At 36.7% G+C, this 13,316-nt stretch overlaps 1 protein-coding gene across 1 annotated transcript in view; it reads right to left on the bottom strand.

The window, feature by feature from the left end:
• The window catches only part of PCSK1 (proprotein convertase subtilisin/kexin type 1), a 55,121-nt gene that overhangs the window by 19,104 nt on the left and 22,701 nt on the right, over positions 1-13,316 (bottom strand). Inside the window, exons 6-9 of the mRNA XM_001363963.4 lie at positions 9,692-9,780; positions 5,778-5,950; positions 3,657-3,869; positions 647-747 (exon numbers count right to left, since the gene is read on the bottom strand). Of these exons, the coding sequence (XP_001364000.1) occupies positions 647-747; positions 3,657-3,869; positions 5,778-5,950; positions 9,692-9,780 (576 nt within the window). The remainder of the gene's footprint in view (positions 1-646; positions 748-3,656; positions 3,870-5,777; positions 5,951-9,691; positions 9,781-13,316) is intronic.

Below are 13,316 nucleotides of genomic sequence, written 5' to 3' on the forward strand. Positions count from 1 at the left end.
GGTCAGGTTCTAGTACTTTGGCACTCTTGTTCAACTACCATTGCTGATATTTAGTCGTTCGTCAATTATCAGGCAACATCAAATGAATATATCATTACTTTGGACTGGGGGTGATGTGGTATGGGAGGGGGAGACTGCTTCATCGTCTTCATAGAAGATGTTCTTGGTCTCACTATGGTAGCCTTCCTTTCTAGGAAGGATAAGAATAATCTTCACATTAGCCTGTCTTTCTAGCCTTCCAGCTGTAATACCTGTCTCAACATTTAAAGATGTGCTGTCATTAGCCAACATCAGAATATAGACAAATTAATCCAAACAGAGAAGACTGTCAGCCCTCTGTAGGATATTAAGTAGTCAGGCTCCCTCATTTCTACTTCCCTTTCCATCATATATCTTTTAAAAAAAACTTACCTTACATCTTAAAATCAATATAATGTATTGGTTGCAAGGCAGAAGAGCAGTAAGGACTGGGTACGTTGACTTTTCCAGGGTCACACAGCTAGAAAATGTCTGAGGCCAGATTTGAACCCAGGACTGAGCCATCTGGCTGTGCTCCCTGCCCCATCCATCATATGCTCCCTTTATTATTTTTTCTTAAGAAAAGGAAATTTTCAGGAAAACTGATTCAAAGTCTTTGACACCTTACTTTGCTTCCAGTGCGAGAGCGAAGATTCCAGCAGCCAAGGGGGCAGAGGCTGATGTGCCTGTGTGGGTCTCCGTGCAATCATCGTGCAAATCAGCACTTGTCTGGGCAGAGGCACAGGGAGAAAATGCAATGATTTCATAAATTCCATTGTCTGGGATTATTAACCTGTCAAAAGCTGTCATGACTACAGTGAGGTAACTCAGCTGATCCAATTCCCTGTCTCTCCACCTAAAAATGTAGGGATATTTGCATCTGCTGAAGTTTCAGGTCACTCCTTTCTCTCTCCAGCTTGCCTATAATTTTGTTCTCAGCATACCTTCTCTGGGAATAAAATGCCTCCACCTATGAATATGTTCTATCCCCCCCCCCAGATTTCCTAGCATTACACTGTATATAAAAAAGGAATGTTTCAAAACCACTCTGAATCATGCTACCCCATTAATCATCAAACCCATTGTGTTTGATCTAGAATATTTAAAAGTCTTGCCTGCTTGCAAAAAAACATGTTCTCTGCCTCCAGATCTACACTTGACTATGTCTTTAACAGAAATATTCTGATGTATTTGAAACTGACCCAATCTTCATAATATTAATTGTTATGGACTCATACACTCAGTAGGGGCTCAGTCACCTGTTCAGTACACAGGATAGATACCCAAAAAAATACATCTGAAATTGATGTGATTCCCATGTAGACATGTTCACAATTGTATGTAATGACAACTTATTTTTTTTGCATCTACTAACCAGACTGTCATTTCCATATTATTCTGTGAATGTGCATGTATAGGAGAATAAGCATTAATAAGGAAGGGTTTGTGGAAGCAAATAGATGTCACAATTAATTTGCCTTCAAGATTTCCATAACTGTTGATTAGGATCAGTGGACCAATAATGGGAGCTCATCTGGGTTTAAGTGGTACAGTTCCCTGTGTCACTAGAGGTTTCTTCATGTAGGCAGGAGGTGTGAAAAAATGATTTGTTCAATTGTCACCACCCACTTGGACTTGCTGACCAAAAAGTTAAGGTAACTGTTCTCTTATAAGGGTTACAGAAACAGAGCGCCTATTGACAAGAGATGCTAGGAGAATGTTACAAATGAGAAACATAGGGAACAAATTTGAGTGAGTTAAGACAAGAGAGATTTCCTTGGAACCATTTTAATTGGTTTCCATCATATGCATTTGTCCTCAGTATGTTTTATTTAAATAGGGATCTCTTTAGACCCAAACTTCCTACTTGCTGCTTCCATTCAGAATAATGGAGAGGATGAAGCAGGGCTAACCGTATACATGAAATGCTTGATAAATGCATCTGCTTGAAGGGGCTATTAAATATCCATGGAGACACTAACCTGCTGTGCTCACTTGAAAAAGGGAAGAGTAAGTGTCTGAGAACTCAGATTCAAGGATCATGCAGAATATTGCCTTTGATGAATGTCTGTTTCCAAAAGATTGTTTTTCACTGTTTGTGATATAAATGAATGCAAAAATTAAAACGAGAGTTAAGCAAATGTTTCTCAGGTGAGACCACAGTTTGAGTGCTCAAATTATGACATTATTTTTAAAAAATAGTTCTCTGCTAGTGATCTTCCCTGGAGAAGATTTAATCACTGAGCTGTTTGTAGTAGCGTCTTTATGAATGATTTTTAAAATACGCATACAGGTTAAAGTTATCAAATGAACATCTATTTTGTGTATAATATTATGTATATGTATTATATGTAATAATAACCACTGATTATATTATGAGATTAGGATCTTATATGCCTTAGCTAGTCAGTTATTTTTCCTGTGTCAAAAATAAGTGGTGGGGTTTACAATATTTTTAATTGAAGGGACTCTGGTCATAAAACTCCCATATCATGTTTCAATATTTTGCCTGTGAAGGAGTTCAATAAATTACTAAAATAGGAATTCTTAACCTTTTTTTGTATCATGGACCCTTTCACAGAACAATGTTTTTAAATGCACAAAATAAAATATATAGGATTGTTAAAGAAACAAATTATATTGAATTATAATTACAAAAATATATTTTAAAAATATCCAGGTTTATGGACTCTGAAGTCTATCTTTGGACTCTTTAGGGGGGTCTATGGACCCAAGGTTAAAAACTCCTGCCCTAAAAAATGAATGAATCTTGATTATCTGTAGTATATCTGAATTTGAGCTAAAAGATCTTTCTGAAACACAAATCTCCTGGGCTACTGATCTGGATGCTGAGGTCAGCTCTGGGAAATGTTGAACCCAGCCATTTTCCTATCAGCTTTTAGGATGAAGCAACCTTTTAACTGGGTATTTTTATAACTTGCTGAATGTTGTAAGAGTGAAGAATGAAAGGTGAGTGACCAAGGGGCTCCCCTGGGACAGGAGAAATGGAGGAAAGCCTCTTGCATGTTGGGTATATCCCTTGTATTGACCTTTTGGGAGGACTTGAAAGAGGTTCAAGCAGGAGGATGGACAGGCATAGAATAGCTTCGATCTGCATGGTTGGAAAGAATCTCAGATCAATAAGATCACAGAACCTTTGTTATTGTATTTCTATTTTCCCTGACAGAATAGCCCCAGACTGCTAGGATAGATATCTAAAGTTCAAGCTCTTAGGAGAGGTATCTCTTCAAAGTCTTAAAGCATTTTAAAAGTACTAATAGCACAATTTTGTTTTAGTTTTAAAAGTTTAAGCCTTAATAGCTTAATCACACTAAGACTTTTGGGCTATGCTATACAATGGCATTTGGTAGCTCCTTACTACCAAGCTGAAAGAATAAGGGGTGAATAGGGGGGAAAGGCATTCATTTAGAAGTGTGAATATCCTTGAGGGAAAAAAATCATATTTTGATATATGCAAATTTCACAAGTGACTAAGTATGAGTTTCCACCCACTCAGACAGTAAATGCAAGCAAACCAGCCTTTTCAAAAACAATTGTTTTGCTAGTTGTATACACAAATTACACTTTCTTGTTGAAATAGAGTAAATCTGTTTTTAAAAAATAAAAATAAAACTTACAATTCTCTGGTCAGTGTAGTCCCCACTGCTATAGGCAGTGGCCAGTGTGGACGAGCACTTTTCGGCATACCAGGGAGATAGGCCTTGCTGTGAGGCACTGCTGATGGAAATGGTGTAGATACTGTCTGTGTAACCATCACAATCACAGTCATCCCCCTGGCGCCCACCATTCCCAGATGCCCAGACAAATATGGAGCCTTTCCCTTGTCTTCCCTGTGGGCAATGGAAGAAATAGGGGTTTAGGTCATATTTACTCTCTTAGAAATTGTTCAAAATCTTACTATCTCAACACACACACAGAAAGTTTAAAATTTACATAATTGATATTTTCTCTGCTCAATCCCTCTGAAATGAATATGAAAATCTTATTAAAGTAATACCCATAATACTGCAATCTTTCCCTAAAGCCAGATATTTCTGTCTTCTTGCACTTTTTGTTGAAAGTGTGATATGGAGCAATCTTGGCTTTCTTTTTTATGTAGGTAGATGGAAGAGCTCACCTTCCATGCTCTCTCCTATTTTTTCCCACACTTAGTAATGCTTGTTGTGATATATTTGGATTGCTGAACTTCCTCTGCCTTTCTTTGGCTTGAATCTTTTATTCTATGTCAGTCAGCAAAGACTAAATCAGCCATTATTCAGTGCTGCATTCCAGCTGGATTAAGAGTAGCTTCTTGCTAGGACTATATTTGACAATACAATTCTTTCTCAACTTGCATTCCAAATATCTTCCTTTTAATTTTATAACATGAAATCTGTGTGCTTAGCATATGCTTGAGAGATATTGCAGTAAACACAAGTGATCAGATGCAAACTAAGCATAAGGGCTCTAAAAGGTGATTATGTAGTTGAAGGGCAGCTAGATAGCACAGTCAGGAAAACCTGAAGTCAGATTTGGCCTCAGACATTTACTAGCTGTGTGACCCTGTGCAAGTTACTTAATCATGTTTGCCTCAGGAGTATCCTCATCTGTAAAATGAGCTGGCGAAGGAAATGGTGAACCATTCCAGTACCTTTGCTTTGAAAACCTCAAATGGGATTATGAAAAGTTACTCATAACAAAATAGTTAAAAGCAGCATGCTTCCCCCAACCCATCCTCACCTTGGCCAGTGGCTAGTACCTGACACATGGCAGATGCCCAATAAATTGAATGGATGCATAGAGGAATTTTGGTTACTAATCACTGAACATAATAACTCAAGAACTTTGGAGAAAATAAAGGGGAGAATGTCTAGTGGAAGAGGAGACTTAAAAAATGGAAATGTTTGATCAGAATGGGAGATTAGATCGACTCTATTACATTTAATAAATGTTTTCAAAAGCTTATTTTTTTCCCCTACATGTAACAGGACCTGGACAGTTTACCAAGGGATTAAGGTAGGAAGGCTGGGAATTCCTGCCTACTATAGGGTCATTTACTTCCAGCATCCTGTTATACCTATGTATCATATGAATAAATAACAGAGTATAATGGATGGAGCATGCTAGTTGGAGTCAGAAAGGTCTAGCTTTAATTCCAGCCTCTGATGCTTACTTGCTGAATAACTATGGGCAAGTCATAACCTCTCTATTCTCCAGGGAACTCAAACACTTTGTGTGTGTGTGTGTGTGTGTGTGTGTGTGTGTGTGTGTGTGTGTGTGTGTGTGTGTGATAGGTTTCCAGTTTTGATTTGGAGTTAGTGGGAGAAATCATAGATCCTTGATTGATATGTTGATACATCACATGAGTAAATATATACATATGTGTATGTATATATGAGTTTAGTGTGTATATATATATATATATGATTAAGCCAGTGTTTTTGAGTTGAGCTCATAATTTCACTGCCTGTACTAAATCAGATTTTTAAAATAAGCTGTATACTAGGTAAAAGCATTGAAGGGTTTTTTTGGGGGGATACCCTGCATGAAAATAAGGTCTGGGCTAGTAAAATTCCCTTAATTCTATTACTTTCATACCTCTGAAGAATAATTTGATTTTGAAAATACGTTTGAAATGGCAAAGGACTTTTGGAAAGGAAGAAAACACTACCCTCCTCTCTTTGTAGAAACTATATATTTTCACATTCTTTGCATGTGGTCATATTTCATCTTAGTTACATTTCTTTTAAGCATCTCACCTGTTTGATGCCATATTCAAAAGCCTTCTGGGCTAACCTGCCAGGGCCCTCTACTGTTTTCCCATCATCATTTGGACCCCAGCTTGCACTGTAAATATCCACATGGTCCGGATTGAATCCAATTGAACTGGCTTCAATAGCATCAGTCACAATGCCATCCAACATTCTGATGCCTAAAAAACAAAATACACTGTAGTCAATGTCTATCAATATATATGAGAGGCAGAATGGTGTCATAAAGATTTTTAACCTGAGGGCTGTGACTTAAGATATATAGATAGATGGATAGATAGATATAGATATCTTCATTTGAACATATTTTTTCCTTTGTAAATCAATGTTTTATTTCATGCTTTTAAAAACATACTCAGCTGTCAAAGTAATCTTCCTAAAGCACAGATGTAACTATATTACACCTCCCCTGCACCCCCAAATCCAATCAATAACTCCACGCCTCTCTATCACTTCCAGGATCAAATATAAAACCCTCTGTTTGTTGTTCAAAGCCCTTTATAGTATGCACTGACTCAGTTTTTCCGGTCTTATTACACCTTAACCCCTCACCCCCAAGTCCAACCTACTCTGCAATCCAGTAACACCAGTCTCCTTGTTGTGTCTCAGACCAGAGTCTATCTTCCAACTCCAGACACTTTGGTTGTCTGCCATGCCTAGAATGTTCTTCCTCCTTATCTCTGTCTTTTAGTTTCCCTAAATTCTCTTAGGTCCCCGCTAAAATGTGCTTTCTTCAGGAAGACTTCCCCAGATCCCCCTTATTTGAATGACTTCCTTCTGTTTATTATCTCTTGTTTATCCTTTATGTAGCTTTTTGTAGATAGCTATTTACATGCTTTCTCCCCCCATTAGGCTATGAGCTAATTTATGAGCTAATTTAACTGTCTTTTGCTTTTCTTTGTATTCCCAGATGGTAACATAGTTCCTAGCATATAGTGGGTTCATCATAAATGTTTATGTATTAGTCACTGAGAAAAGATTCATTGGCTTCACCAGACTACCAGAGAGATTTAAATTTTGGCCCAAAAGATTGAGAAACACAAAGTAGTGAGACAATCACTGGACTGTGAGTCAAAATTCCTTAATTTCAAGTTCCAGATTAACCATTTCTTTCACTTGGATAGCTTTAATTATTAATAAATGACATTTACTTAGCACTTCATATATATGATCTCACTTGATTCTCCTAGGAACCTTGTGATATGAATCCTATAATAATCCTATAATAACCTATAGGTGTTATTATCCCCATTTTACAGATAAGAGAACTGAAGCTGAGAAGTGAAATAAGAAAGTGAGCAAGGCAGAGATCTCCTTCATATCTTGTGTCACCTTTCCTAAGGTGTCAGATAGGTAGCTGGGAAGATAAAGGTCAGTGTTTCCACAATTACCCCTTACATACATGATTCTTTTTCTTTCCTTCCCCTCCCTGACCCCCAATATATGCCTTAAGGGTGTGTGCTGCCAGTAGTGGTAAAATGGGATGGGAAACCCACACCTAGAACGAGCAGAAGTGATGCAGAAGTAATAAGATTGACTATAATAGCAACACATTCCCAGGTCCTCTCAACACCTTAAAAGATGAAAAGGAATCCAGAAAGATATTTATTTTTGTTTTCCCAGCTGAAAATGATTTCCATCTCAGTGGATCTCAAAGTACTTTGTACTTTTTCTATGTACTTATCACAATTTAATTTGCATTGGTTTCAATCTGTGTATGTCCTCCTCACTAAATGGTAAGCCATTTGAAAGTAAATCCTTTATCTTATTTATCTTTGTACACTATCCCCCATGACATAGTACAGTGCCTTTCCTTCAAATGACCTTTGTTAAATGAAAGGAGGAATGAAGATTACAGTACAACCCTTTCAAGAATATGCCTCTCTCCCTTTCTCTCCCTATCTCCTCCCCCCTCCCCCATATCTAGGTGGCTCAGTGAACAGAGAGTCAATTCTGGAGATTGGAAGTTCTGGGTTCAAATCTGGCCTCAGATACTTCCTAGCTGTGTGACACTAAACAAGTCACTTAGCCCCTGTTTCCTAGTCCTTACACCTCTTCTGCCTTGGAACCAATACTTAGTATTGATTCTAAGATAGAAGTTAGGTTAAAAAAAAACGAACATGACAATGGTAGTAAATGCCCCAGCCTCATTCAGAAATCCTGGTTAGCAGAAGTGAAAAAAAAATCTTTCCATATCAGACAGTTAAAAGCATGGCAAGATAACCCCTTTTCTGAGAACTGGTTAAAAATAACCCAAAAGCCATTTTAATATGTCTGCTAAGGGACATTTTAAAGGAAGAAGCATCCCTTTCTTTCCAAATAATTTCAAAGATTAAATCATTGCCATAGATTTTATTTGTGTTCCCTCAGGGTCAGAATTATTCTTCAGTTGTGGGGAAGACAAAAACAATAGTTCTTTGTGCTTACCAACAGGCTGTCACCCATCATCAGCCTCATGAATTTATCAACCAAGAAGGCAAAAGTAATTTAGACGTATACAAGCATCTCCCTGATTGTTCCTGGCTTCATGTTGATAACACTATGGTACATTTTACTCAAGAGTCTAATAGAAAAGAAATCATAGGGTTCCCATAGTATTATTTAGTATGGTACAAAATGAAAAAATCTGAATGTATTATTAATGTTGTATAATACATTCTAAACCATAATAAAAATTCCTTTAGAACTGAGACAATGCAGTGCAGGGAAAGAGCACCCAACTGGGAGTCAAAGATGGGATTCTGGTCCTGGTTTTGCCTTTAATTTGCTATGTTATCTTGGGTATCTTTCTGGTCCTTTGTGTTTTCTTCTGTAAAATATGAGATAACTGGATTAGTGCCACACTGAGGCACTTTAGATTGAAATACCTAACTGGCATAATGAATAGAATGTTGGACTTGGAGTCAAGAAGACTTGAGTTTAAATTCTACTTAAGACACTAGATTATGACCCTGGATGAGTCATTCAACTCTATCAGTCTCAATTTCCTCATCTATAAAATGGGAATAACCATAGCACCAACTTCATAAGTACTGTGTAAACCTTAAACCATTATACAAATACTAGCTATTATTATTATAGCATGTCACTACAACTGACAATTTTAGTGGCACATGTTATAAAGGAATACCAAGAATTTATAGCATAAGAGGAAAAGGATGGAGAAGGGAAGCATTTGTGGCAGTTTTATGTATCTTACAGAGAAGAGATTAAGGGAAAAAATTAAAGAAGGGAGAGCTGAAACCCAGCTAAAGTTTCATTATTTATAAAAGAACTTGTAAAAAAGGCAAAATGAATTAAGGATTTGTGTGCTTTTCTCCCCAGAGTGTCTCTGAGATCCACAGATACTTCTAACCAGTGTCCTACTGTAGACATTTCAGAGACTTACAGCAGGCCAGATATTTAATTTTTTTCCTCAAAGATAGATTCTGCTTGCTTAATAGCTAAGCATATACTAGTTTATACACACATAGACACTAATATACACATATATGTATTAAATATATCCTCTTTCTATATATGTAATATATATATATGTGTGTGTGTGTGTATACTTTGTCACTCAAATAAAGAATTTATAGCAGAGCAAGAGGCAGAGAAACTAGCAACTTCAGCATGGACATTAGAAACTCTAGACAATAGACCCTCCTCAAACAGAACAGAGGGAAAGTTACATCTGGCTTGAAATATGTTCAACATTTTCATTCATTTTTTTTCCAGATGTAGGTGTTAAAGAGTCGCACTCTTATTTAAGAGTACAACCTCTTATTTGGTCATGAGCCATACTTAGACTCTGAAACTAGACATTAGGTGGGTTCTTTTGAGTAGACTTTGCCAGCAGGCTCAGAACACCTTTACAGGTGTCTATGGCCCTTTCCTAGAACAATCTTTGGTTTATTTACCTCCAACTTTGGAATTGTAGGCAACCCCAACACCACATTTCTGATTATTGGCTTGCATGGCGATTTCCCCAGCACACCTGGTTCCATGCCTGGGAACAATAAAAATATAAAAACATAAATAGGAAAAAATGTGTTGCTTTTTCCAACAGATCAAGAGAGAGACTGAACCAGCAATCTTTGTCTAGACTCTTATCAAGTTTTGTACACCGAGGTAGGTGAAATTCCTTCCATAAGACATTGGTTTGAAATAAATGTTTGAACTCTATGTTTGTACTACTAATAATAACTCACATTTGCATAGTATTTTATAAAGTGCTTTCCTCATTATAGCCCTATGAGATAGTTAAAAATAATAATTATAGCTAGCATTTATATAATGTTTTATAGTTTTCAAAGTGCCTTACATATGTTATCTCATTTGATCCTTACAACAACCTCATTAAGTAAGAAAGGTAATATTATTTTACATTTTACAGATAAGGATACTGAGCTGGGAGAGATTTAGGGATTTACTAAAATAATAAAACTAAGTAAGTTTCTGACACAGATGTTAAACCTAAGTCTTACTGTCTCAAGCACAACACTATCTAACACTTTGTAGCTGCCATTTTATCATTTATTATCCCTAGTTTATGGGTGAAGAAACTCAGAAAGGTTAATGACTCATTCCAAATCAGTTAAGTGTCACAGCAGAAACTTGGAACCTGGTCTTCTGGCTCTAAGAGTCAAGTACAGTGTGTCAACATGGAATCTAGAAACCCCAAACTTGTAGCCTAGTAAGATCTGATGAACCCCAAGTTTTAGGACTAGCTTATAAGTTGGAGACTCCAAAGCTTATACTTGTTCCCTGTTCCTGTGAGAATCTACCCTGATTCCATGTTGATAAGTATGAGAGTGCTCTCTGGTTCCCAGTATTGCCTTTTTTTTACTATGCTATTCCTTTGGCTTCCTGGGAACATGGAACTCTGAAACCAACTAAACAAGGCTCTCACAATCTACTTAATGTCCTTCTTTCTTACCCTTAGCATCCCCATCATATGTCAGATTAGATTCCCAGTGTACATCAGATATTGATGAGATATAACAAGACACCTCTGAAACATGGAATGTGAAACAAAATACCAAAGGAGATTAACAAAGATTTTCTTCCAAGAATTATTTCATATGGGGTCAGAAACCCAAAGAAAAGTTGACCTTCCAAGCATTAAGGGAAGGCATTCAATTATATGGCATAATTTGGGGAGTTTGAGAAAGATTCTCTTTCTGAAAAGCAGAGCTTCAATCCATATGTCAGTGCCTAAGATTCTATTAGAAATTTATTAATTTGGGTTAAATATTGCCCTTCCTTGGCATGATCTTGAAAAATGTAAATGTCCCTAAAAGATTCAACATATTCATTCACTAATAATTTAGTGAGAATTAATGTATCAGATGTGATCAATAGGCCTCTGGGGTAGCATAAAAGTAAAGGAAACCAAGTGAGGGGCAACACAGATAGGAAACAAAAGCATTAAGAAATGGGAGGAGAAAGGCATTGATAATAATTTTCCTTTACCTCACCATTTTAACTCGAGTTGGTCCTGATCAGCAAATATTTTAGTGGTGAAATGTGTTTAGGGAAATCATATTTAGTGGCTGCTTCAAGGAATTATGTCTTTCCCAGACATCTTCCTTCTTCCCTTTCCCATCATCCCCTCACTGGGTAATATGTTTGTTGTTGTTCAGTCATGCATGACTCTTCATGACCCCATTTGGGGTTTTCTTGGCAAAGATACTAGAATGGTTTGCCATTTTCTTCTCTAGTTCATTTTATAGATCTAGAACTGACCTGAGCCATGAGTAACATAGAGTGATATCCACTGCTTAGTACAATGTCTGGCATGTAGTAGGTGCTTAATAAATATTTATTTATATTTTTGCACTGTGAGAAGGGATAATAATCTAACTTCAGGACAGTTTCTTCTCCTTCCATCCCTTGGCCCTTATCCAGGGGAAAGAATGTAAACATCCTTCAACTCGTTTTTTTTTTTTTCTTAAGAGATAAAACCAAAGGTAAAGAACCTGAAATTATTTTTTAAATGATGACAATGACTGGCACTTAAAAAGGTAACTTCAAAAAGGATGATTATGCAAGATATCATTTGATTTTAAAGAAGATTATTATGTTGTTTAAAATACTTTGTTCATATCTCTCAATTGAATATGCTCTATAATTGGTACTAAAAGTCTTGATTTAATGGCAAGGATTTCCTACACTACAAAGATTTTGTTATTTAATGCAGTTTGGCTTGCAGTGTCAGGTTCAAATGCTGCTCACATTAATCTAATTTACATATTAATAGAGAATCGCAGTGAGGCAGATTTGAGAGATAATACCATTGGAATTAGAGAATGATTCCCCATTGCTATAAATGTCAAGACAAAATAGAGATATTTATTCTCAAAGCTGGAGCCATTTATCCTCTGACAACATACTATTCGGACAGCTTGATTCTATAATGCCAAGTGATTAATGGCAGGGATGCTATCATTTTGGTTTAAAAAGAAAAACTGGAATAATTGCTACTCATGGTGTCATTTTTAAACAGCTGTACCCTAATTGGCTTAGTGGATTGACTTGTCTCTACTGCTTTTGAGGACTGTCATTTCCTCTAAATATGGTATTGATATCGACTGTAGAAAACACACACCCCTTGGTACCTAGCACATACTACTTTTCTCATTATAAAGGCTTATTTAGAAGTTGATCTACTTATATGATGATATTCCAAAAGCAGAGTTAAGTACTGGGCCCCTGAAGTCCAGTGCAGAGAGTGTAATTGTATACACATGTGTGGACAAATTTATGCACAAAGGGTAGCTCTAAGCTCTTCTCTGCTAAAAGGAGAGGCAGCTCTATAGAGCATCAGTCTACCCAGGTATTTCCCAATCTTGGAGACCTTAGAGTCTCACATGGAGTAAAAAAGCCAGTATGGCAGTATGGAGTATGGGCAGGTTTTCCATACATAGCCCTTGGGCTGTCTACCATGCAATTTGGGAGCAGTTCTCTATTATCCTGATCCATACTCATTCAGATATAGTTAGATGGACAGTAGATAGAGACTGGGACCTAGAAACAGGCAGATCTGAGTTCAAATTCTGACTTAAGCATTCACTATGTGTGTGACACTGGGTATGTCATTTAAAGTTTCTGAGATTTAGTTTCCTCACCAGTAAAAGTATTTGCTTTCCTGGGTTATTATGAGCATCAAATTATGTAACAAATGTAAAAAAAAAAACCACTTTGCAATCTTAAAACAGTCCATAAATGCTGGCTACTATTATTTAAATTGAGAAAAAATGTGAGGAAGAAGAGGGAGGTTTCCTTCCTCTATGTTCCTCCAAGAATACCCCATCACACTCTGTAACAATGGAAAGATCCAATCTAGAAAGTGGACAGATTAGAAGCTTACATATACCACACTATTTTTAGGAAGGTGTGGTACATGTTATTGTTTTTATTTCCTATGTAGAAAGAAATTTACCTAATGTCATACAGTTAAATTATAGCAAAGCCAAGCTTTAAAATTGACAACATGTGGATCACACTTTAAGTTTACATAGCACTTTTAAAATATCGTCTCAT

Source organism: Monodelphis domestica, chromosome 3 (assembly GCF_027887165.1).
Source record: "Monodelphis domestica isolate mMonDom1 chromosome 3, mMonDom1.pri, whole genome shotgun sequence".
Classification (NCBI taxonomy): Eukaryota; Metazoa; Chordata; class Mammalia; order Didelphimorphia; family Didelphidae; genus Monodelphis; species Monodelphis domestica.